The sequence below is a fragment of the Nicotiana sylvestris genome, chromosome 6 (assembly GCF_000393655.2).
Source record: "Nicotiana sylvestris chromosome 6, ASM39365v2, whole genome shotgun sequence".
NCBI classification, from domain to species: domain Eukaryota; kingdom Viridiplantae; phylum Streptophyta; class Magnoliopsida; order Solanales; family Solanaceae; genus Nicotiana; species Nicotiana sylvestris.
In genome coordinates, this window is record NC_091062.1 from 575,160 (window position 1) to 602,000 (window position 26,841).

The 26,841-nt window shown below is 35.3% G+C and overlaps 2 protein-coding genes across 3 annotated transcripts; both read right to left on the reverse strand.

The window, feature by feature from the left end:
- Positions 1–11,238: 11,238 nt before the first annotated feature.
- Positions 11,239–14,983, reverse strand: LOC104244465 (uncharacterized). 2 transcript variants are annotated; one of them, XR_715498.2, is made up of 5 exons: positions 14,684–14,983; positions 14,388–14,546; positions 13,211–13,451; positions 11,843–12,095; positions 11,588–11,788 (listed from the first exon to the last, which is right to left on the reverse strand). XR_715498.2 is itself a non-coding variant. In XM_009799888.2 (4 exons), the coding sequence occupies exons 1-3, from the start codon at positions 14,883–14,885 to the stop codon at positions 13,237–13,239; spliced, it is 576 nt and encodes a 191-aa protein (XP_009798190.1). In that variant the 5' UTR covers positions 14,886–14,983; the 3' UTR covers positions 11,239–11,540; positions 13,211–13,236. The 2 variants fall into 2 exon arrangements, 1 of the variants encoding a protein (XP_009798190.1); XM_009799888.2 differs by lacking the exons at positions 11,588–11,788; positions 11,843–12,095 and adding an exon at positions 11,239–11,540.
- Positions 14,984–15,746: 763 nt separating this feature from the next.
- On the reverse strand, positions 15,747–22,702 carry LOC104244464 (very-long-chain aldehyde decarbonylase CER3-like). The gene is made up of 11 exons (XM_009799886.2): positions 22,492–22,702; positions 21,800–22,020; positions 21,475–21,707; positions 21,125–21,344; positions 20,595–20,722; positions 19,205–19,461; positions 18,843–18,950; positions 18,400–18,606; positions 17,381–17,491; positions 16,854–17,027; positions 15,747–16,160 (listed from the first exon to the last, which is right to left on the reverse strand). Exons 1-11 carry the CDS (start codon positions 22,540–22,542, stop codon positions 15,984–15,986), a joined length of 1,887 nt encoding a protein of 628 aa, XP_009798188.1. The 5' UTR covers positions 22,543–22,702; the 3' UTR covers positions 15,747–15,983.
- Between the last annotated feature and the right edge of the window lie 4,139 nt (positions 22,703–26,841).

Sequence of the window (26,841 nt, forward strand, 5' to 3'; positions counted from 1 at the left end):
CGGACCCTGTTTCAAGCGAGAGATGGTGCGAGGTTGGATCACGAGGCTGAGTATGCAGCGCCAGAGGAGTACCGTCGGGGTAGGGCTATCCCACGAGGCAGGGGTAGGGCACGAGGTAGGGCTGTCCCACGAGGCAGGGGTGCCCCACGAGGCAGGGGTGCCCCACGAAGTCGCGGGGGACGGCGAGGAGGTGGTCCCCAGCAAGGGGCGTTGAGGCACCTGTAGACCCACCTGTTGAGGCACATGATGAGGATCTTGTAGATGCTCAGCCGAGTTATTTCCCTCACGTAGGTGAGCCTTCCAGCAGTATGCCGTCGTACAGCCTTTAGCTATCTCTGCCAGCATCACAGGTCACCCCGTCAGATGCATTGTTGATCACGGGTACATTCAACGGAGATATAGACCAGTTCTTTTCAGGCCCATCTACCGCAGCTGAGGATCGGCCGACCTGGGACGTGGATGGCAGGCACAGGTTGAGTTATGCCTCATCCCCGGCGGTTGATCCGGATCTACCACAGGCGCAGGTATGTTTTTTATTACTGTAAAATTTCAATGTTTTCTTTTTTTTCTTTATGATTTTCCATAAATTAATTTTTAATTTTCTTATTAAGGCTTCATCCCACCCCTTCACGGAGGTCGTTGTATGCGCTGATGAGGACACCACAGATGCATATTCTCAGGAGGCCGATGAGAGCACAGTGAGAAAATGTTTTTGACTTAACACGTACAATACTAATATACATTCTCAAATGCTAAGCATAGTACTTGTTTTGTAGGTTGCTGACGGCCCGACAGCCTTTTCTACCGATCCTGCCAGCTGTACTGTCGATGCTGCTGTGCATCTTCACATCAAGAGGCGACTTGATAATGATGATCCCGATAGTGTACCCAAGTGACTGGGGATGCGACTCAGGCCAGCAGCAGCACTGAAGTACACAGGCTGCAGGACTCATTGATTTACTTATTTTTGTACTTTGTGTAAATACTGCATTATGTAAATAATGGCAATAATTCGGTTTTAACAACAATTTTATTTTAACTGCATTTGAACAACAATTTTATTTTAATAGTACAACACAAACACAAACATATCAAACCTAACATAAGAACAAATAGTAGAACTAATGAAAACACTTGACAAGGGAAACATAAAGATACACTACTAGGCTCAACATGTACATGCCATTGTTTAGTCACGACCGCCTAGTATTCTCTGCTCCAACCACTTGAGCTGGTCTTTCAGCCTTTTTCTCTTCTTCCACCTCCTTGAGTTTCGCCTTCAACTCCGCAATTTCTTGCTTGGATTGGCGCTCTCTGTCCCACTGCCTCATACACACATTATGAAGATGATACAACTTGTCTTTGTAGTATTCCTGCTCACATAGTTCATCAATCCACACCTTAAAAGTGTATGTAGGTACGTCGAGTTGCCTATAAAACTTGTTCTTACACGCCCAGTAGCGGCGTACAGCTTCTTCCCAACAATCGTACATCATGCTTTTGGTTCCGCAGTCGCACCTTGGGCAATAAAGGGGTTGTTGAGACATTTCTTAAAGAGAAACTTTGGTTTTATGGAAATATTTACTATAGTTTGTTGTTAAGCGCAGAAAATAACTAGAATGCGCTCGTTATTTATAGGCAAGATTTCAAATAAAACGTAATATTATACCACACTTTACATACACATAAAACTTAGTATTATACCACGCTTTACATATTAAATTTTTCTGCAAGAAAACAACTTTTTCACATGGTTTTCAGCTTTTTCAGAACGACAAGACAACTCAAAAAAACGTAGTATTATACCGCGATTTACATATAATTTTTTTTTAATTTTTAGATTGGTTTTCCTTAGTAACACTAATAAGTTGAATATTTGAACAATTCTATGAAGAAAATACTACATTATGTAAATAATGGCAACAATTCTGTTTTAACAATATTTTTATTATAAGAGAATTTGAACAACAATTTTATTTTAACATGACAACACAAACATAGCAAACCTAAAGATACACATAACAAAAAACAAACAGTACAACTAATGAAAACACTTGACAAGGGAAACATAAAGATACACTACTACGCTCAACACGTACAAGCCACTGTTTAGTCACGACCAGCTACTACTCTCTGCTCCAACCACTTGAGTTGGTCTTCCAACTTTTTTTTTCTTCTTCCACCTCCTTGAGTTTCGCCTTCAACTCTTTAATTTCTTGGTTGGTTCGACACTCTCTTTCCCATTGCCTCGTACACAAATTATGAAAATCATAAATTCTCTCTTTATAGTATTTCTGCTCACATGGTTCATCCATCCATACCTCAAAATCACATGTAGGCTCGTCGGGTTGCCTATCAAATTTTTCATACACGCCTAGTAGCGGCGTCCACCTTCTTCCAACCAATTGTACAAACTACATTTTTCTCCGCAATAGCACCTTGGGACATAAAGGGGTTGTTGAGACATTTCTTAAAGAGAAACTTTGGTTTTATGGAAATATTTACTATTGGTTATTGTTAAGCACAGAAAATAACTAGAATGCACCCGTTATTTATAGGCAAGATTTCACATAAAATGTAGTATTATACCACGCTTTACATATTAAATTTCTCTGAACGAAACTGCTTTTTCATATGGTTTTCAGCTTTTTCAGAACGACAAGACAATTCAATAAAACGTAGTATTATACTGCGCTTTACATATTAAATTTTTCTGCAAGAATACTGTTTTTTCACATGGTTTTCAGCTTTTTTAGAATGACAAGACAACTCAAAAAAAGTAGTATTATATCGCGCTTTACATATTAAATTTTTTGTATTTTTTTACAAACACCAATAAGTTTAATATTTGAACAACTATATTAAAAGGTCATGTTAAAAAATAAAATGTACCAAGATTATGGAACATAATTTTATTTTATAGATATTGCAACATACACAAGTACATACATGTATTACAAAAAATAATTCGAAAACAAAAGACTAGCGGTATCCTTGATAGTTGGGTACACTTGACGAACTTGCACAAGGAGCTGGATTACCACCGCCATGCACACCACCTGAAGGATATTTACGACTGTCGTGTCCTGTTTGCGAGCATATGCCACATTTACGCGCATAAACGGTGTCACCAACATCCATTTGGTTCCGTATACGCGTTCTCTTTTGCACTTGTAGCTTGTGCAAATAGTCATTGTTACATACCATCTTAAAAGCTTCCAGCGGCCAATAATGCTCAGCACCTAATGGCTGCAACTGCCCACTATACGTGTCTACGTATGCAGCAACACTATATTGCCTATCAATATAGTTGGTTGCCCCAAAACCAACTTGTTGAAAGCACTTCAATGCATGTGCGCACGACATGTGGTAGATGGTCTATTTTCCACATGAACACAACCTTCTAGATTCATTCATTGTCTGTAGATTATTCCCACGGTGTCCGCGGATAGCGGTCTTAACTTCAAAAACACCCTGGTCATGATCGTACTGTAGAAATGAATGCCAATGTTCTCGCCTCCTGTACCTTTCAAATCTTCTCATGGGTATTGGCATAAATTGAACACCCCTGTCCATCAGTGCCGATGCAGCTCCATGCCTTTCAACTAACCTCTCCGCACTCTGTTTGAATGTCATGCGGACTATGTCAGTGACAGGCAATCCACGGGCAGACTTCAACAAGCCGTTGAATGACTCCGACACATTTGTAGTTAGGGCTCCCCATCTTCTGCCGCCATCAGCATGCAATGTCCACATGTGAAGCTCATGTCCCATCAGCCAAGTATAGGCTCGTGGATCTAGCTGCCGGATCGCTTCCATGCGCCTCATGAATTTGCACTGCTGGTGCTCAGTTGCAGCCATCCACATTATGTCATGCAATGCCTTGTCATGATATTTCTTCTGGAAATTGGCCTTCAAGTGCCTCACATAGTAACAGTAGTACGCATAGGGTTTCTTCTATTCAGGCAAGTGCCGTACAGAACTTAAAATACCACCATGTCGATCAGATATTAGACAAATACCTGAACGCTATTTGACAACATGCTGCTTCAAGTGGTTCAAGAAAAGCGTCCACGTCTCTTCTCTTTCATTGGCACAAATGGCAAAAGCTAGTAGAAATATTTGTCCGTTGGCATCTACTGCAACTGCAATCAAAAGCTTAATATCATACTTTCCATAGACATGAGTACCGTCTATAGAAATTACAGGACGACAATGCACAAAACTATCAATTGCTGGTTTAAATGACCAGAACACATAGTTAAAATATATTCCGGTATGTCTGGACTCCGCTCAAGCCTCCATTCAAACTAGTCCCGGGGTTAAAGTGTTGTAGTGCGGCCATGTACTTGGGCAACAATGAAAAAGACTTATCCTAGTAGCCATAAATAAGTTCAAAGGCACGTTTGCGACCGAGATATGCCTTTCTTTTGGTTATAGTACAACCATACTTCTGGTGGACGGCTATAATACACTATTTAATCTTGAACCTAATGGACACTTCCAAATATGGAATCAAGATAAGAGAAATCAAATCTACATCCAGGTTGAAATGATTCTCATTGAATGTGTCCATTTCATATCTGTGGGTGCTAATAAATTTACCCACTTTCCACAAACCTGATTTCTTCTTGCCGGCACGCAACATCCAGTGACAACCCATAAAGTCTCTATGGTATACAACCTTGTATACCTCCGTAGTTGACTCTCTTACCGTCATCTCACGGCACTCTCTTACACTGTAGATTTTTACAGCCCTAATTAGGCGAGCTTTATCGGGGAAATACATGCCCTTTGTCAGAATCGCTGATCTAGACTTATCCCACATCGCTGACCGAATTTCATCATCATTCCTTGTGAGGGCATCCACGTTTGGCATACTTGGCAAATTATCAAGGTAGGGAATATTCCGCTCATGAAATGGTACGTGCGACTCGTACACTCTTTGTCTAGCAGGAGGTGGATGAACATGCTCCCTCGTTAGCTCAGGTTCAACATTCACTTCCTCCTCCTCATCACCCTCATCAGGGAAGGGTGTGTCATCTCCAGACTCATCCGCATTGTTGTCATAATCACTATCATCTTCCTAACTCTGCGCATCTACCAAATCACAAGGTCTATGGGCAACTGTGTGAGGTCAGGAACATCAAGAAGCTCGTTTTCACTGCACAAAAAGAACAAAATGATAAGTTACCCAACTAGATAAATACTTTACATATAGCTATATCACTTTACTTACAAGTCGTACTATCTTGACGTTTCATGTGGATATTTTCTTGTTGGTGACGACTCCCGGATGGACCACCGTGGTCCAATACGCCAAAACTACGCATATTCCAACTAAGGGCGGGGTCATAACTTGTAAAATTCATATCCGGATGGTACCCCCCTATGAAAAATATGAGTGTTAATACAAATCCAATTAAAACATAAAATAAGCAATACTAAAGCGTAGAAAAATTGAAGTTTACCAGTCGTCTTGTGGATTATATAAAGTCGAAAATTATTTTGTGGCTGCTCATTCGCCGGTGGTGACAAGTTTAAATCAAGGCAAGCTCTTTCATCAACAATCTGTCCCGCAAAAACTGCTTCAGAATAACCACCCGATGACTAGGGGTTATCCCTACTATGCACGCCCTCATTATTGGGAACGTCTTCAATCTTGACGTATATTTCCAACAATTTTATTACAATAAATTCCCTGTATTCATCCGGAATCCGAAAAAATCTCTAAGAGTTTCATCATCTTCGATGTTAAATTCAGAATAATAAGCAAACCCCTGCGGAGTCACTGAATACGGAAATTTACCGGTTACTTTAAGGTTAACTGAACGCTTTCTCACACTCATCTTTTTATGTAACAACGATACCAATTTATCGTACTCCATTGTAAGCGGCAATTTAACATGACACTGTGGAGGTGAGTTATACCTCACAGAGTTATTCTCCAGCACAACCTCACCCCCCCCCCCAATATAATGAAACCCTTATTTTTGGCTCTTTAGACATTATAAAAAAATGATTGATAAGAAGAAGAGAAAAGTATGAACGGAAGTTTGAAGAAAGTATTGAATGAATTTTCATAAAATTGAAACGCCTTTAAATAAGGCAAGTCCGAGCCTGGGGTGCAAATTTTTTTTTATGTAAAATGCAGTACAATACCACGTTTTATGTATTTGAATTATTGTTATGTCAGTTATCCGCAGAAAACTTATTGATGGGCCCAAAAATCAGAGTAAAACGCAGTATAATAATACGTTTCAGTGTAAAACGCAGTATAATACTGCGTTTTACACTAAAAATTAATTCTCTACAGTCCTGCAGAAGTGGGCCCAAATATTATAGGGTAATGCAGTACAATAATGCGTTTAAGTTAAATGCAGTATTGTACTGCGTTTTCCTAAAAAAAATAATTTTTTAATAAAACACAGTATAATACTGCGTTGAACTTTAACAGCTAACTTTCCGTTAAAGTAAAACGCAGTACTATATTGCGTTTTATGTATTTATGTAACTTTTTTTTAACAGTAGAAATGTATTTTGTTCCAATTTTAGCACTATTTAAGTTTCAGACTCTATAAATGTGTGGTTTGTGAGAATGTGAAGGCTTTTCGTCCAAGTACGAAATCTTCCTAAAATTAATACTTTAGAAAGATTTGGACTAATGTTAATTTGCAGCACATTTTTGGCCAAGAAAATATTTGTGAAAGATGTAATCATTCTTTTTAGTTGTTAGATGCACTCCTACACATTTTTGCATCAACCTCCAGATGCATAAGATCAATAGGTATAAATTAAAATCATAATGAATAATAATATTCATAACACGCCTTAATAAGAAATATAATATGGCCGTATGCAATATAATTTATTCAATTAAGAGTTAGATGTCAAATCAACTAGTAGTATTATAAAGCCAAATTTAAAGGGAAGTCTCTAAAATTATTCCTTTAATTTTTATGTTATACAATGTTTACGTGAAGATGAATGTAAATAGTACAAAGCGTGTGTCATATACTCGATCTAACTTGTTTGAAATTAAGATTGTACCTATAGTTATGGTAGTACATATTTAACCCATTTGTGAGTTGTTTGTGGGATTTCTTTATCTTGATTGAGTCAAGGTGTTAACATGGAAATCAGAAATCTTAATCTCAATCCACATGCAGCTCCAAAGATAGTGGCTTCTGGGTCCAACCAAACTATTAGGTTTCCCATGATAAGTGTCCTCTCCCCGAGATTTATGGCTATCGTCGCACATCTGGCTTGTTTTCTCCACATATTGGCTTAGCAAATTCTTTGATTTGCGCATGAAAACCCATTCTGAATCTTGCCCATAATTCTACCATGAGAACATAATCCTGTTAGTTACAATAGTATACTCCCTCCGGTTCAAAATAAGTGATTTTTTTGAATATTTTTACACAAAAAAAGGTCAAAAAATTACTTATTTGGACCGAAGGGAGTACTATGTAATTAAGAGAGCATTGATTAGGGGATACTCCAAACATGTCTCGAATTAAATGTTGGGACTTTAGCCTAAGCTGTAGGACCATTCTTCCAACCTCCGTGTTTAGCTCCAACTGGTTAATTTCACTATCGCCGCTACAAACAATTAGGGAAAATGACAGAATGCAAACGAGATAAAGAAAGCCACATGCTGGAGATTTTGTTTCTTTTCATGACTTAGCTTCTCATACCGTAAAATTTATACTAATAAAACTAGTTGAGTCGGTCCTAACATAATTAAAATAGTTTGTCCAGTTTCCAGAGATAGCCTTATAAGAAATATTGCTCTGCTAACCTGCTTCTAACTGAATAAAACATTTCTTTCGACTAGATTAGGAGTGGCAAACGGACGGGTTGAGTCGGATATGATTCGGGTTGAAAATGAGTAATGAAAAAACGGATAAAGTATTCGACCCGACCCATCTTTAATACGGATAAAAGACAGGTTAAATGGCGGATAATATGGGTAATCATATTATCTATGACTTCTTGCATATGATCACTTTTGGGAGAATTCTTAACCTCCCTAACTTGAGAAACACCCAATTTGAGGCTTTACAAATATAAAAATTAGACCCATTGGTTGCCCATTTTCTAAATTGATAATATGATTCTTATTCATATTTGACCCGTTTTGAAAAAGTTCATTATTCATCCCATTTTTCAGTGGATAATATGGGTGATTAACTATTTTCTTTTAACCACTTTGCCACCCCTAAACTACATACGTACTCCTTTACGTTCACAATAAGTGACCAGTTTCCTTTTAGCACGCCCATTAAGAAAATGCTAAATCTTATACAAAAATACCTAGTATGACTAAACTACCTTTATTAAATATTGGTCACATAGTTATAGTGAGGAGTGAGAAAACTTTTTAGAGATATGGACATAGGGGTAAAAGAGTAAAAATAAACTAAATATTTTCTTGATTACCTAACTAGACACTTATTTTGAACCAAAATGAAAAAGTAAACTGGTCATTTATTGTAAACTGGGGAGCGTAATATATATATCTTGGGAATGAAAGTGTCAGCAAATGCTGCTGGTAAATCACATTCACTTAATTCAGCGTTCTTGTTGCAACTTGTAAATGACACTTAGTTAACGCAACTTGTTCAGCACATTCAACTTATTGAGCTAAATTCGACATGCTAATTAGCAATAAAAAAAAGATTACCATGCTCGGGCACACCTGCACATAGCCAGCAATACATAAGGTTATGTGAAAATGAGTGGTCGCAACTAAGCAATGAAAGAAAAACACGCATGTGCACACATGGATGGACCCCTCTTTTCGTCCTACAAAGTTGGATAATCCTACTACCTTCAATCATTAGGTTCCTCCCACCCACACTGCCTCTCCCCGATCAGATTTATTGCCCTAATCATAAAGCACGTGAATCACGCATACTAAATATTTTATGTATATATTTTTTAAAATTAATTTAATATTATCTGTTAACCCTCTTGTTGAAAAAAACTTCAATAATATACTTAATTGAATGCCGAATTATTTACTCAAAGAAACAAGAAACACTTCCCATTTAATACTTCCATTTTTCTCCGTTTCTAGTAGTTCACCCATGATCTAGAATTCCCCGTGATCTAGAATTCCTAGAACCATGGGGTACCTCGTTCCCAAGCAGGGGCGGATGCACCTTTGTGCAAGCGGTGTCGGATGACACCGCTTCGCCGGAAAATTTAATTAAATATATATTTTATTAAATTTATAATATTATAAATAGCCGTTATAAAAATAAAACGAACATTATTGTAAAGGAAATGCATCTTGGTCCAGTGGCTAAGAAGCCAAGTATGAACGGGGTAGATAAGGGGTTCGAAGCTCGGGGGCTCTTATATGTGTTTTGCTACATCTTTTTCTTTCCTTTTCTTTTTCTTGAAGATAAAATCTTTTAACTTTCAAAATTAAGCAATTTTATCATCTGAAATTCATTTAACTTGGAAGAAAGAATCAATGAGGCGAATCATATCTACGCAATAAAAGAAATTTTAAGTTCTTTGAAATTTATTTAAATATGAGAGATTGTTTGATGCCTTATATAATATATATATAGTACTATGACGCTTTATGAATAATTTTCAAAAAAGTAAAAATTTATCGAAAAAAGTTATAATATTATAATATATTGCGTTTTATTGATATAAATTGAATCTTTTTTTAAAAAAATATATCATCTATGTTATATTTGTTTATTTATTCACTTTTAAAAATTATCGACACCACTTACAAAAAATTCTGTGCACGCTCCTGTTCCCAAGGGTAGTGGTATAATATTAGAATTGCAATTGCTCTTGAATCACAAAAGGAGATATGTCACAGCCCCACATTTTTTTTTGCTGTCACATGCATGGACTGATAGGTACAACAAAGAACCTGGCTGTACTACATAAGTTGACCAAAATTTTATAGGGCATATATAGGTGATTTTAATCAAACCACTTATTTCCCTGGTCTTTATTATCCATGTTTAAGGTTTTATCTTAGACGATCCTTCTTAATTTTTTTATGGGACAGAACAGAAACATCGAATTCAAATCACCTTTATACATCAGGAAGCATTTTCCAAGTAGTAAGCTCAAGAAAATTGTGCACCCCTCAAAGTAATAAATAAGCAAGATTTTGGTAATTGGTACATGTTTTCTTAGACAAGAGGGGTTGCTCTGATGGTAAGCAACCTTCACTTCCAACTAAGAGGTTGTGAGTTCGAGTCTCCCCAAGAGCAATGTGGGAAGTTCTTGGAGGGAAGGATGTTGGGGTCTATTTGGAAACAGCCTCTCTACCCCAGGGTAGGGGTAAGGTCTGCGTACACACTACCCTCCCCAGACTCCACTAAGTGGGATTATACTGGGTTGTTGTTGTTGTTGTACATGTTTTCTTAAACCTCCCATAAGACCCATATTCTGGCTTTTAGCTGGAGAATATCCAACAATAGTTTTCACTGAATGAATAATGGATCCGGATCCTAAGAAGAAAGATTGGAATATCAACTTCATCGAGATCATCGATCTCATACCAAATCCCATCAATTGAATCACTTTTATCGATCTCATACCAAATCCCATCAATCGAATCACACTTTTTCAAGAAATACGAGACATGTTCTCAAGGTTCAACAATCCCCAAAACCAACACAAGTTGGTCTACTCAACAAATAAATCAAAAGAAATACTTTACATGTCCATCCGGTCCAACCATCATAACTTAGTTTAACTACAGACGCAAAAATAACCCCAAAAAAGAGGATTTTTATAATTTTAATCGTAAGCATATCATAGAATTCACGTACCTATAAAAGTTTCTCATAAAATAAAAAATTTAAAATTAAATTATTTTCAATTTTCAAATATAATAAAAACACAAGGATTAATGTATAAACTTAAGTAAAGTTATGCAAAGTCCACCGGACTATCCAAATAAATCACTACACTTACTAAGATACAAAAATGTATCATAGCAAGCCAATGAAGAAAGGCCAAAACGCAGCTTTGTACCCATGCAATGATGCCAACCACAATTATATGGGAACTATGGACAGTGCCATATAAATCTGCCGACCTAAGATAGTTACACATTTCAGCATAGGAAACCAGTACCCTACACACCTCCCACACCGTGAGGAGCAGCTGCACGTTTCTCTCATTGATTGGATTTGGTGTTCAATACTGCATGGTGGAAAGAGGATCTCCCTATCATACATGAATTACTCAACACATAGCTATAGATTTGAATAGCATAGTTGAAGCTATAATTGAATATCTAAAACTACATTTAGCTGCAACACGATGTATACATTAGTCATGAACCGTCCAGACCTGGCAAATTAAACTAGCATATGTACTTGGTCAACATAATAGAACGTATACAACTCAACAGAACTACCTATGGAAACAAAATCAGCTAAGACTATCTTGAGTCAGATTAGTTAAGGAGCAGCGCTTGCCTCCTATTACACAAGAAAATCTTCAACTCACACGCTTGCTCGGTTCTGTTTCTATCAGCCTTCTGCCTGAGAAAGCAAAAGTGGAATGATATGCACATATATAGAAGAAGAGGTGATAAATTTCAGCAGTAACATTATGCATGTAAATTGATATTAAATGGATCCAATGTCTTTCTAGAAATGATTAATACAGCTCTCAAAAGTAGAATTGCAGACTACACAAGGTACAAAATTGCGACTTGATGAGAAGAAGACAAGTTAGAAGTGTGATATCGAAGAGGATAGACGAACAACAAATTAAAGCAATCCAATTCCTTCTTCAGCCGTGTCCCACTTCACACTTAGAGATCAAAACAGGGATCTAAGACCGATCATGCATGTTGCTCGATAAGAATATCACGACATCTCTTTACTACAACTAAATCCACTATTGACTAAAAATAGCCCTTGTTGAGCATTTGTGAACTACTATTTCACTGTAACAACTGCTACACTAATCAAGGACAAATCTCAGACGTCCCACTGTCTGTCTGAGCAGAGCTTGCTTTACAGATTCTTCGTACAAAATGACTCCATATCTTTATGTCCATCACAGAGTCCATAGCTGATCAACCCAGTGATCTGCACAAGGAAAAAATGCTGCACCGATTAAGACATAAAGCAGGAGACATACCGGTATTATATTTTCTGATGGTGGTGTCCTCGACAGCTTGTGCACACCTTGACTATTCCACTTGAATATAGCTACTACCTATAGCTAGTACCTCCCACCAGGAATTAGGTGGATGAGAAGAAAACACCTATCTTTGTGTTCCTCTGCTGGGAATTGAACCTGAGACCACTACTTTAACAATCCCTGAATGCTTCAAGCCAAAAGTCTCACTTGAACAACATTAACCTGGACATCCACTACTAGGCTGAACTGGTGGCGACACACTTGAGCCTACACACTTCCCCATGTATCCAACCACAACAATCTAATATATGTTCCTATTGTTTCTATTCCGATAAAGGAGAATTACAGTATCACGAAACCAGGCCAACTACAGCTAGGATTGAACATATAAACTCTGTACAGGTCTCCACTGCAAACAGGGGTAGTTGAGGCATCTTTTAGGTACTTCTGAGGTTAGCTTGGATCAAGTCAAAAGTTGCGACTATACTTTCAGCTCCAAGAAATCCTCGAGGCCCCTATTATGGTAACTGATCAGTCTACAGGAAACTGTCAAATATAAAAACCGCCCTCTACCCCAGGAGTATGGAAAACGGCTGCTTCTAAGGATTAGGTGCTTCCTAGAATCGAACTACAGATTGTCTTGTCTGACTCCTTGAAGGTGATATCTTCTAAGAATTGGAACATGAACCTTGTCCAACTCACTTAACAGTAATGTCTTCCTAGACTTGGAGCCAAGCTCAGGTTAAAAACAACAAAAAAATTTATAATTACTAATAATTGTGAAATCTGGCATCATGAGGAACAAAACAACATAGCCAAAGTGATGATACTTGGGCAAGCCAAGGGAGAAAGTCTTCTCTAAAAGTAGACCCTAATGAAAAACCAAAGGACAGAGCCATGAAATATCCTGACAGCCCAAGGGCACTTGGGCAAGCCAAGCCTTCCCGCTAAAGGATAGAAGGGAAAGAGAAACGACTAAATCAAACCAAACAACCATACAAATAAGGCATGGAATTGTGAAACATAAGAGAAATTAGAAGAGTCGGACGAGGGTTCATACTTGAGGATGTAACTTGCAGATGAAGGTCAGCAGTTTTGGTAAATCATATGCTTCACAGTTTCTCTACGCACCCGAGTCCGGGTGACCATAGTGCTCCTCGCATCAGGAATACCATCCATGTTTTGATCTTTGCGAACTACATTTACCGTCTTCCTACCAGGTTCATTTACTTTTTCAGTCCTTCCTTTTATCACATCACCAGATCTCTTTTTGACAATCTGTTCTTGTATGGGAACTGGCCCTACAATATAGGAAAACAAATAATAAGAATAGCCTTAAATGGTGAGATTGAAGAGGTGCAATTCAATTATGTGAACAAGATGCTTCCCAACCCACAATCACAAAACGCAAAAATAGATAGTGAGTGAATACTGCTTGCACCAAAGATAGTATTCTCAACTCCTCTCTGCAATTAGTCAAAACACTATCAAAGAAGACCTAATCAAATATATAAAATTGAAAGAATCTGAGAGATGCTTTGTATATGTAGCAAAAGCAAAAGTTTAACAGAAAACGTAATCATCTAATTCTTTATATCTTCCGCATAACAGAAACATTTAACAAAAAAAAAAAGTCATCTGATGGTTAATCAGCAAACAAAGATGACCAAGAACAAAGATTAAATGGAGATATGCTGGGGTGAAAATTCCAGACAACAATCTGTAATCCTAATTATCTTCCATTTTGACGGTTAAAAATCACTGATCTTTCATATCAGTCAAATCACAACCCCCCCCCCCCCACCCCCCCACCCCAAAAAAAAAAAAAAAAACTTTTTCCTTTCCCTTTGTTAAACCTTATGAAAACATCAAGTTAAGGCAATTGAATAGGTCAGAATTTGGTAGTTTCAAGTGATTGGTGTATATAAAATTAGTGTTTTCAGGGACAATTATGCAGGTCCCTAACGCGGACAAAGGACAACTCAACCAATGTAGTTGTTGTTCTCCATCCATGGAATGATAACACATCCCTTTGGGTGGTCAAGTTTCTCGTGTTATCAATCTATTCTAATACTTACTAACAACCAGAAACGTTTGAAATCAACTCGCGATAACTACTTGAACCTCAAAAAGTAGTACTAAGTAATATACTGACACTAACACAGGATGAAAATTTCATCTCATTATCAGCTTAAGAATGTGTGGTTAACAGAATACTTTCAGGTGAAAGATTGTACCTTTAGATACCTGAACCGTTTCAGCAGGAATATCATCCGAATCCCAAGGTTGTGAAATAACCAAGGGAGAATACAAGTAGGTATCAGACTTCAAATAATCCCCAATTTCGCTAACCAATTTCTTATCATTTCCCTCCTTAGGTTTACTTTCCTCAATTCCTGGAAACAGAACAAACATTCAAAAAATTAATTCGTCCTCCCCCACATTTCACAAATCAAAGGGAAAAAACTACGTCCTCTGTCCCATTCCAGACAATATCATATTCTTTGTGGAGGAATTAAAAGAAAGTACTCACCGGTAGGAGCAAAAGACGACGACTCTGCTGAAGGGAAATGAGAGAGTTGAGAAGAAAACAGAGGTGCAAACATAAAAGAGTCAGACTTGAGATAATCCAAAACTTTGCTGAAGAGTTGATTCTTCTTCTTATTACTGCTATGTTTCTTCATGGGTTTCTTCTTCGGGTGAAATGCTGAGAGCAACGCCGCTTCTTTACCCATTTTTGCTGTTCAGATAGAGAGAGAGAGAGAGAGAGAGAGAGAGAGAGATTTGCCGGGAAAGGAGAAAATGGGAGGAAAATGGGAGAGTTAATTCAGGCGGTGGCGGTGGAAGTTAGGCGGTTATGTAGTGATGGGTGCAACGTGTGCTTACACTTGGCAAAAAATAAAGAAGCCATCTGGCAAGGTGGGTTGCGCTTCCCCTCAACCCAACTGTTCTATTTTTTTTTCTTTTTCTTTTTTAAAAAAAAAAATTAAAATATTTATTTGGAAATTTGACTAATGATCGAAATCACCAAATTTATTATGGTTTTGGTAACACTTTAACTTATTACTTAATTATATTAAATTAATAATAATAAGAATAATATAATTATATTATATGAGAGTACGTATTAGTATCAGATTATTGTTTAATACTGATACTTGTGAGATTTATTTAACTTTTAATTCTTCATGTAATATCATGTTGAAATTGATATATTTTAAAATTACGTTGTTTACACTAAATTATCTTTTATTTAATATCTTAGTTTAATTTTGCATTATTATTAGGTGGTGAATCGAACAAAATGTAAGTAAAAGCGACATGTCAATAGTATTTTTTTTACACGTTATTTTGATCTTTGTAAGTTTTACTTTTTGTTTGAAAAAATATGAACATTATATTGTAGACTTTCTTTTTTTAAATTTCCTTTAGATTCTAGTTATTTAATCATCATTTCACTTAAAAATCATTCAAGGAATTACTTTATCATGTTACTCGGTCGATTATCTATTGTTGTTAGTTATTACTTCGAAGCAAGAAAGATAGAGTACTACTCCACTTGGTAAATGAATTTGGTGACTAATAACACAAAGAAATAGTGAAACACAGGATTATGGATTTAATTCAAATTCTTAATTATACATACAAAATGAAATACTGGGCCATGTAATTGTACCACAAATCGAACTAAACGTAAATCTAGCCAACTAAATTAATTTCTTTTTCTCCACACCTACAAATGGGATGTTAAGAACATTCTTATTTAACCACTTTCTCAGGTAACTATTGAATTGGAAATTTTAATTAATTTCCACATGTTACTTAATCACATATTAATCAATCTGTCTGAAACTTGAGACTGGCTTTAATCCATGTTTTAAAGCTGCCTCCCAAACTAAGTCGATCCTGTTTACATCAATAGCTCCAACTTCATGGTGTGTCCAGCCTTCCAATGAATGAACCACTCCTCCTGCATGGCATGCATGGACTACCCCTCTTTCCATCGTATACTGTTTAATTATTTATCCCAACAAAAATACCTTTTAGTTATAAGAATTAATACAGAGAAAATATATATTTGCATAGGTTAATTTTTGGGTGTTTCAAAAAGTTTTACTAAAAATATACAATAAAATAGAGGAGCTTTTGAGAAAATTGACCACAACATTTAGTACGCGTTTGGACATAAGTTTTGGAAGTTTTTTCCAATAAATAAATAAATAATCAAATATGTGTTTGTTTATAGAATTAATTTAGTTTTTGAGAGATATTGAAAATCAAAACTTCAAATCCCAAATATAGCTTAAGACCTTTTTTGGGCCAAATCATGATCATTTGGGACATTTTAATTGAAAAAAGAAGAAAAAGGGACTTTTTAACATCTCAAAATTTGCCACAAAATTTATATCCAAACACATTTTCAATTTCAAATCAAATTTCAGCCAAATCAACTTTTTCAAAAAGTTTTGAGAATTTATGTCCAAACGGGACCTTAATGTTGTGGTGGAGGCTGAAGTGGTAAGTACTGCTTCATCCTTAATTCTCGTGTATGGAGTCGCCTCTGATAGGGAACATTTTATCCTCAAAGTGGGACTTTTCGGCCAGAATCCGGATTACTCAGACTCAAAGCGGATACTGGATATCGATAGGAAAACAAAAAGAAAAAAGAAAAAAAGAGAGATAGAAAATTAAGATGTGTATACCTCACAAGATCCAAGTCCTTGAACATCTAGAGGCAATCTCATGGCAGCAAGATCACCATAAGTACAGTCCCTTCTAAAGGGTAAGACAGGAGGTACCACAAACTGGTGAAAATGTGCTCCTGTTGGTGCAAAATTCTGCTCTCTTGGAGTTATCCATTTTCCAACTATCCATGTCTACAAATATCACCAACCAAAAACAATTACTCCAATTTCATTTTAACCTAAGTTGCTCGCCAGGTGTATGTCGGATCCTTCAAAAGTAATATTTTTGAAGATCTGATATAGGTACACAGTAACATTTTTGGAAAGTTTGAGTAACATAAATTTTGACAGCAAGAAAAATAATGATTATCATATATAAAATTTATTTTCAATTTTTATATATATGTGTCAGCTAAAGAAACAATTTGGTAATTAATCCTTATAATTTCAGATCTTCTCGTAGTAGATGCATTAACTTTTTAAGCATATTTGAAATTATTTGGAAACTTTCCTGAATTAATAATGGAAAATAATAAGAATTTTACCTTGCAGTTTTTGGCTGCCTGATATTTTGTCACTTGGACTAGGTACTTTTGGTATTCAGCAGGAGCTTCCTTTTGGATCTTTTGAAATCTTTCAGTTGATGAAGTTAGCATCTGCAAGTTTGAATAAAATAGTCAATGATTAATTGAGAAAATAATTGTTCAAAATTCTTGATTTTAGTATTATGACTAAATTCATTAGTAGTAATTCTTGTGCTTAGACCGCAATATTATATATGAAAACCAAATGGAATATATTTATTATAAATGATTATGAATGAAAAAAACATTTGAATAAAATGGAGCAACCTTGAATTCCCTCAATAGTTTAATTCAGTTTCGAGTACAAATTAAAGACCAATGCACAACTTTAACCTCGAATTTGGCTCACTAAACTACACGATTTTGACATAGGACATTATCCCTAATATACATAACTTTTCCTGAAACAATCGAAATTCAAAACTCCTGGAAAAAGAAACTACCATATTGTAAAATTTTCCTACATAGATCCTTGTAGTTCGGTCTTTTTCGTATGCGCGGGAACTTAGTATATTAGACTGTTCTTTTTTTTAGACATAGATATAAATGGACCCCCAACCACTACTTATAAAAGCTTATCTTATCATCCATGTCAATGTACACAGTATAAAACTACGTTATTGCAATCGACACCCAACTGCCCATAAAATCAAAATAACTCTTGTGGAAAGTAAATATATAATCTTTTTTTTGTCCCTATATACTTGGAAAACATTTCTCTATAAGGTTTCGATGGTCATAAATGTCAAAACTATAAAGACAGTCAATGACTTGATCTATGGTGAGGCCATTGGTTGTTGAATCTAAAGAATTTTCTATCCAAAGAAAATTCGTACCCAAAATTATAGATTCTTGTATGGTCTTAATCATAACTATTTGATAAACCATCTAAGAAAAGGGCTAGACATGGAAAAATATTAAGCCAAAAAGTGAAAAAAAATTATTTAAAAGGGAAGTAGAGTATAAATTAGGATACGTACAAGCACACGAACTTGTTTTGTGCAAAGATAAAGAGCAATAGCTCGTCCAAGTTTAGAGGTGGCTCCAGTTAAGAAAACCTCAGTGATGTCATTTGGAATTTCTTTAAGGATAACAGCTGCAGTTAAGGTATTCCCATGTACAACTCTTACTCTAAGGTTAGGATGCTTGTTCACAAATAGTGTCCCTCCTCCATTTAGTGCCTCGTTCTGCATATATAACAACAATCCAAAATCAATGCTATTTTATAATCAATGACATTAGCCATTTGGTGCATGCACCAGGTTCGTGTTTACACAAAACCAATAATAACATGATATGCGTCTTTTGCATATTCTTTTATCACTTAACTATGGTTAGTAAGTGTACATTTTCACCTTATTGATTACTTAACCATGGTAAAGTACATTAGTTTGGTACGAATATCTTATAGGGCAAATGATACCTTGTTTAATGCAGCAAGGCTGATGACTTTGACTCCCAATCTATCAGCCCTAAGAATTGCTTGCTCTATTTGTTTATTAATGCCTTGTGCTGCAAATGGCAAGAAATACTGCCACACAAATATTCACAACATAAACAAAGTTATTATTTCATATCTGAAAACCGCAACTTAATAAAAGGGAAGACCGATGCACAACGTATCCCCGTTCACACATGGTTCGGGGAAGGGTCACACCCAAAGGGATGTGATGCAGACAACCTATCCTAACGCAAGCATTAGTGGCTCTGAAGATTGAATCCGTGACCGATAAGTCACAAAACCACAACTTAATAAATAGGGAAAACAATAGTAAGCGTACAAACCTGGAAACCAAAGCGAGGGACGACCCAAGTTTGGTGCAAGTAGCCTCTGAGGTAGTAAAAAGTGTTCAAGAAAGGTTTGGAATAGAGCCACATAACAAGCATGGCAAGAAAAGAGAGAGGCAATAAGGGTATTAAGAAGAGCTTTGTGCTGAAAGGAATTGAACTGAATGATCTGAACATATAGGGTACGTGCAATGCCGATGTCATGTCTACTACATGCGCCAAGAACACAAAATCTGGCACCCTCCCATTTTTACCTGAAATATAGTAGTATTAGAAAGAATTAAATTAGGCGTCTACCTAGCCGTTTACACTAGTTGACGGCAGTATAATATATGTATAAATGTGTATAATCTATGTATATCAATTCAAGAATGTAATATATGTATAAATGTGTATAATCTATGTATATCAATTCAAGAATGTAAACAGAAAATCTGGCTGACTATTTATATACGCTAGTTTGACAACCAACGTAAAAATAATGAGAAATTTATGATGATTAACAATAATCAAGTTGAATCAAAGTTTTATTCCTTTTTAACATTTTTTCCCTTCACCCTCATTCAGGAGCATTGATAGTGTTGTTATTTAGTTTTTAGAGAAAATGACATTGTATAGCTGTTGTAAAAATAATAGCCGAAAAATGTATAAAATTTGTATATTTTTTGTATATATACACATTATATATGTTATATACAAAAATTATACATTTTTTCGGCTACCGAATATAAATAATTTTTGGCGCGGGCTAAAATTAATAATACCCTAATTATACCTGACTCGCGATTATGAATTATTAATTCGATTGTAGATGTACTCTTCCACTAAATCAAGTCTCTCTATGCAACTAGAAATATTGTGACAAGCAAGCGCTAGAATTTTATTCTTATATATCCACCTTTTCCATTTGGTAAGACATATCGAGTACAAGATTTTTTTCTTCTAAATTTAGTATTGCCTTGTACTAATCAACCTTTAAAGTACTTTAAATTAATGGGGCTTCAGCAACCACCTGCATCTAACTTCGAGCTACATTTTAGCCAAAGATAAATCAGTACATTAATTTCAAAAAATTATTCAGCAAAGTACTTTCCAACCACTCTGCCCAAAAGCTAGCAGGTATAGACAAACTTAATTTTCACAGAAGTATTGTACTCTGATAAAGTGAGACATCATTTCTAAAATAGGACAATAGGAGCTTCAGAGTTGCTAAAACAAGCATGTACTGCTATCTTAAAGATGAGACGGATTCAATACTGTAGTAACAGATGTGACCACACGTATTGCTTTTCTTTTTTCAAATTATATATACGTTGAATAATTAAATCACATTTGTTTCTAGGATATTGTTTATGAATTACTTATTAGATTGGAAAGAGATGTTTACCTGATTCAACGCTTGCTTTTGCGTGCATGTCCCATGATTTTGGGTTAAGAGTGTTACCTAGCACATCAAAAAGTGGCATAAATAGGCAATAATTTGTTCCTATCTCTGTGTGATGTAGGTTATGGTACCTGTCAATATAAAGAATGAATATTAAATTTCGATAAATAAATTTTTTAGCACAAGACATAGAATCGCGAGTATCTATGTACTAATATGAAATTAGAATCCGTTGGGGGATGCCCAGTTGGTTTGGAGGGTGCTGAGATCGATCCCTTTTTAATGCCTTCTAGGTTGAGTTTGTCGCACAGGGCTTGCTTAGTGGGATTTACATTTCCTGTGTGGTTTGCAAGCTATTGCACAGGGGGTTTACCCAGTTCGCCACAGAGTGCTTGCCACAAAGTACTTACCACAAAATACTCACCCGAAGGGTAGAGATTGTGGCAGAGGTTGTGACAGAGACTGTAGCGACTGCGTGTTCCTCCTTACCAATAAAATAAAATAATATGAAATTAGAAGAAGCATTCACTTACGTTGGAGTGTAAAGAAGATACTTCATAAATGGAAAGGCCAGAAAGAGCTGATGAGGAATAATCTCAAAATTGCAATGTCCCAAACATCTTAAGAAATCAAAGACCAATACATAGCCATAGATTATAGCTACTGATCCATATCCCATGAGACAAGACCCTAGAATTGGAATTCCAATCACTCCACCTAAAAGAATTTGCTCCAAAAATGTCGCATGACCAGCTGAATATCCAAAAAATGAGAAAAAACAAATTAATATCAGAATTGAACTAGGTGTAATTAATTAATAACTATAAATCTCAGTGACAAGAAATGTTAGAAAAATTAAATTATATACTGTATTTCTTTTTACCTGTAAAAGGTTGAGGTATAGCTGAAGAATGATGAAGTGAATGATAATGGCTGAAAAGATAATTTCCATGGAAGCACTTATGTAAGCAGTAGTAAAGGGGTTCTGAAATTACTATATGAAGGATTGTGATCACCACTAATCCACTTAAATCCCATATAGGAAGATTAACAAGGTTTGGTAACATGTAACATGCTAAAGTAGCCATTACAGCATGAAGAAGTACAAAATTATCCCTGAAAAATAATTATTAATATTAGTCAAATGATATGGAAATTAAAAAAAAGTATGTGTAAATTAAGATGATTATCAAGATTCAAGTATATACCAGTCCCATTCTTTGTCAATCTGCTTAAAATCAACTCCATCTTTAATAATCCGACGGTTTCGAGTTAAGAACAACATGTTACTGAAAGAAGACCATAGTTGATATATGAGACCTCTAAGTGAACATAATATGAGAACATGTAGACACCAAGTTGCCCAAATGCTGTCTTCTTGATATCTTGAGTACATCACTTTTGCAACAAATGGTCCATACAGTAAATACTGTTCCAAACAAACAAACAAAACATAAAACATTAAGCTAGCATTTGGACATAGATTTGGCTGAAATTTGAAAAAATGAGATGAAAAATAATTTTTGAAAGTTGAAATTGTGTTTAGACATTCATATTACTCAATTTTTTTTTGAAGTTTTATGAGTAGAGAACTAAACTTGAAAAATTCTCTAGAACTGTTTTCGGGATTTGAAGACTTTGTTTTCAAGATCTGCCAAAATATAGTTAAAATTTATAAACAAACACATAACTGAAAACAAAATTTGAAAGAAAAAAAACTCCCAAATTTTATAGCCAAACAGGAGCTAAAAATCCATACATTAAAGGTTGAATATATAGATAGACACCTAAACTTTGTCATATCTAGGAAAACCAAAGAAAAATAATGATAAGTAGAGTACTTATTATTTTTTAGTTGGTCATCAAGCTTGTTAGAAAAAGGGGTGTTAGCAATATGTACCTTGAAACTTCCCAAGTTCTGCCATGGCCAAGATGACAATGGAGCTTCCATATTTAAGTAAAATAACTCTATATTCTTTTTTCCTCTCTTCTGTTTTTGTAGCTAGTAGAGATCCCAAGACAAGAGAGGGAGTATGGTTTATCTAGACGTGACAACTTCTCAACTATTGTACCTATATTCTTGGAAGAACATGGGCTAATCTTCAATATATATCTATATATATATATATATATAGGTGATGTAAAGAAAGAAGAATTTTCTTGAATTCTACGATTTATTAGTTAGCTAAATTTGATTTTAATTAATGTACAGTTGAGCGCTCTCTCACTCTTTTTCATACACATGTACACACAGAAACTGTATCATGGATCTGTCCATCTTTTTCTATTTTCCAACCGATTGACGGTCGTTGACCTGTGAATATAATTGCGCCAATTAATTTGTACTCCCTCCCTTCACTTTTAGCCGGCGTTTGGCCGTAGATTCCCAAATTTGTGTTGAAAAATATGATTTGGATGAAGTTTGGTTTGAAGATAAAAATATGTTTGGACATATATTTTCAAAATATATTTTCCAAATTTATTTTGAAAAAAACATGTATATTATTAGTGTTTGTAAAGATTTTGGCCCAAAACCAGCTATTGAGATGGTTTTGGGATTTGGGATTTTTCTAAAATATACGCAAAATCTATGGTCAAATATGTGTTTGCCACATAAAATTCAAGTTTATTTTGGCAAAATTTATGGCCAAACGGGTCCTTACTGGTCTATTTTTGACTTTGCATTTCTTTTGAGAAAAAATAAATAAAGTATGTATTTTGTAATTTTACCAATAATAATGGTTGCATTTAAGTATTGAGAAATAATTTGGGGATTGAGTAATTAATGACAAAGGTAAAAAAAATATTATTTTTTTGTTGAATTGCTAAAATAGATAAGTAAAAATAAAAATATATTTTTAGTATAATGGACAAGCAAAAATAAATTGAGGAAGTATATACTTTGGAGAGGTCGGACCGGGGAAGCATGGGCAACTATATTTGGGTTGTCTTTACCCATATGCTCGACATGTGGCTCCTAAAGGTTGGCTTAAACTTTGACTTTATTTGTTTCATTTTGTATAAGATATTTTATCCAATATAGACTCTAACGAAAAAAAGAACTTTTGAGACAATATTAAAAATACCATTATGAATTGTGATCTTAGATATATGATACGTTACTTTTATGATTATAAAAACATATCATTTAGAATTAGAGGAGAACATTTAAGATTAAATTGTTTTAACATATACTTAGGAAGATGTTATTTATTTATTTTGCAACATTAAAAAGAAAAGAAAAGAAAAGTGTGTAAGTATCAACATTCGACTAACTAGAGTTGGATTATAGGAGAGTTTTTCACGTCTAATCATGTCTTAAATTTAAGGGGTCACGACATGACCAAGATAATTGCACGGAATGCAAAAGACAATTATGATACGTTTTATAATTTATTTATTAACAATTAAGATGATAGGTTTATGGCCTCTAATCTTGATTTGGGAAGTCCAAATTAGGAAAGAACTATTATGTGATCAAGTCCAGCCTAAATTTGGAAACTTCCATCGTGAGCCTTGCCCTTTCTTACCAGCACCCACCTTCCCAAAGGAAATGATTATAGAGAACTTCAAAGGTTAAATCAACCTTTTAATTTTAGTTCTATAATTCTAATCTCAATTAATCTTTTAATGTAACTGTAAAATAAGATCATTATTCAGACTAGTGGTGGCAAAATAAACAAAAAAGCAGTTATATATCCATATTATTCACTAAAAATGGATTGGATAATGAACTTTTTTAAAAATGGATCAAATGTAAGATCCATATTATCCATTTAAAATGGATAACCAATGGTTTTAACTTTTACATTTGTAAAGACTCAAATTTAGGAGATTAGGAATTCTCTCAAAAGTGATCATATTCAAGAAGTCATTGATAACATTGATATCCATATTATCTGTCGGTTAACCCGTTTTCTATGTAAAAATAGCACGGGCTAGCCAATTTTCGGATTAGTCATTCAAAAATAGCCAGCGTTTGCAAAATCATTAAAAAATAGCCACTATTTTACTGCAACACGGAAAGTTCCAGCATAATATACTGGAGATCGGTGCACCTGTGTATGAACTTCCAGTATATTATACTGGGACTCCAACACGTCAAAAGTTCCAGCATAATATACTGGAGATTGGAGCACCAGTGTATAAACTTCTAGCATATTATGCTGGACCGGTATATTATACTGGAACCCCAGTATATTATACCGGAAGCTTAGTATATTATATTGGAGTATACTGAAATTCCAGCATAATATACTGGAGTTCCAGTATAATTATACCGGGTTGGATTATACTGGAGTTCCGGTATATTATACTGGAATTCTAGTATATTATGCTGGAGTATTTTTCGGATTTTGAACAGTGTTTTCGTTCAGATTTTACATGAAAGTGGCTAAATTTCGATTACTTTTGAAACTGTGGCTACTTTTGAATGACCACTTGTAAATCTGGTTATTTTTGAATTTCTCCCATTTTCTATCTGTAATAAATATGATTTGGATCGGATAATTTTATCCGTTTTCGACCCGCTCATATCCAATCCAACCCCACCCGTTTGCCACCCCTAATTCAGCCTAGTTCTCCCTATATCTCACACTATTCCGTCAATTTCTTCATACGGTGTAAATGTGTAACATTTCGTAGGAAATATTCTTATTATATAAGCTGGTACCCTTATTATTGAATTTTACGAAAGACAATCTCGCACAAAAGTTATGGGACGTCTAATAAAATAGCACTAGAAAATGTCCAGTGAATTAAAGAACTCTCAGATCCAAAGATAAAGAAATTTTCTTTATTCGAAGTACTAAGACAGAAGGAGCAGGGAGGGAAAATATGATATTGTTAAAAAAAATTATTTTGTATTCTTGTTTGCATGTTCCAATTTTTTATTTATTTCTGTTTCGTTTCATTTCATTCTTTATGGGTGGAAATTAGTTGTAACACTCATGAATATTGTTCACCGTCCTTAACCTAAATTTTGTAAATTGTAATATCCAACTACTACTATGGTCACCTAAGTTTTGCAGGAAAAAATTATTGGGGGCCGACTCTCTTAATTGAGCATGTTAGAGGAAGGTGAACCGGCCATGTATATACATGCATGGGGGTCATCACCTGCATTTATTTCAAAACTGTATGGATCAGACTGTTTGGGGAAAAATATGACTTTTGCACAAATAACCGGCCGGCGGATTCGTTATTTATTTTTTTAAGATCAGTATACTTAAATTATACAAAGTTAAAAACATATTACACATAGACTACATGTTGGTTCTCCAAGTACACGCAAGTATACGTGGCCGTCAATAAAGTGATTCGAAAATTAGATATCGAACCCACAGAGACTTAGATTAACCATTAACTAAGCAAACTAAAATCAAATTAATGTCCAAGATGATCAAAAGTTTAACTTTTCTATTACAACTATTGTTGCAAAATTTAAACACGTAATCAAGGGAGATATAGATTCCAGGGTTGTGGTCGGTTTATCAATCCTATTTAGTTCGTAATTACACATGTTAATCCAAATTATCTATGATTGCTAGTTATATAAATAGCATGTTCCCGCAATACTATCCGTCTATCCATAATATATCAACCCTATATTCATATGGTCTTGAATCTATCATGAACGAATATAATACGGTATTCAACTAAGCAAGACTGTCAGGTATATTCCTATCCTAACGGCGAAATCTTTCCCCGAGCCACGGGTTCAGAAACAAGTTTTCTCTAATTCTACTCTAATCTAAACACGGCTTCCCCAAGCATAACATAGATAGTAAACAGAACTCAACTGTTGGCCAAACAATTAAGCAATTATGCACAGAGTCAAGCAATTATGCACAGAATTAGAGAAACAACCAAATATGATAACTCGAATTAATGGAGATATAATTAATAAACTTCAATATTCATCATAACCACAACCCTAGAATGTGAAGTTTAGCTCCACATAGATATGGTAGCAAAACAACATTTCATCCAAAGAAACGTAAATATTACAAAGTTTGATTGAAGAAAGATAGAATCTGATGAATTCCGACCTCCGCGGCGGCTCCGTGTTCTCCCTAGGTGTAAATTATGTCAAAAGTTCTCAAAATAATATTTTTACATATATTTATACCAAGTAGGGTTGGGCCAAAACGAAATCTCCTTTTCCTAGACGAAATAGGAAAACTTGAAAACTTATTGCTTTTCATGCGTCGCACTGTGCGTCGCCCCATGCGTCGCACTAGTGCATTTC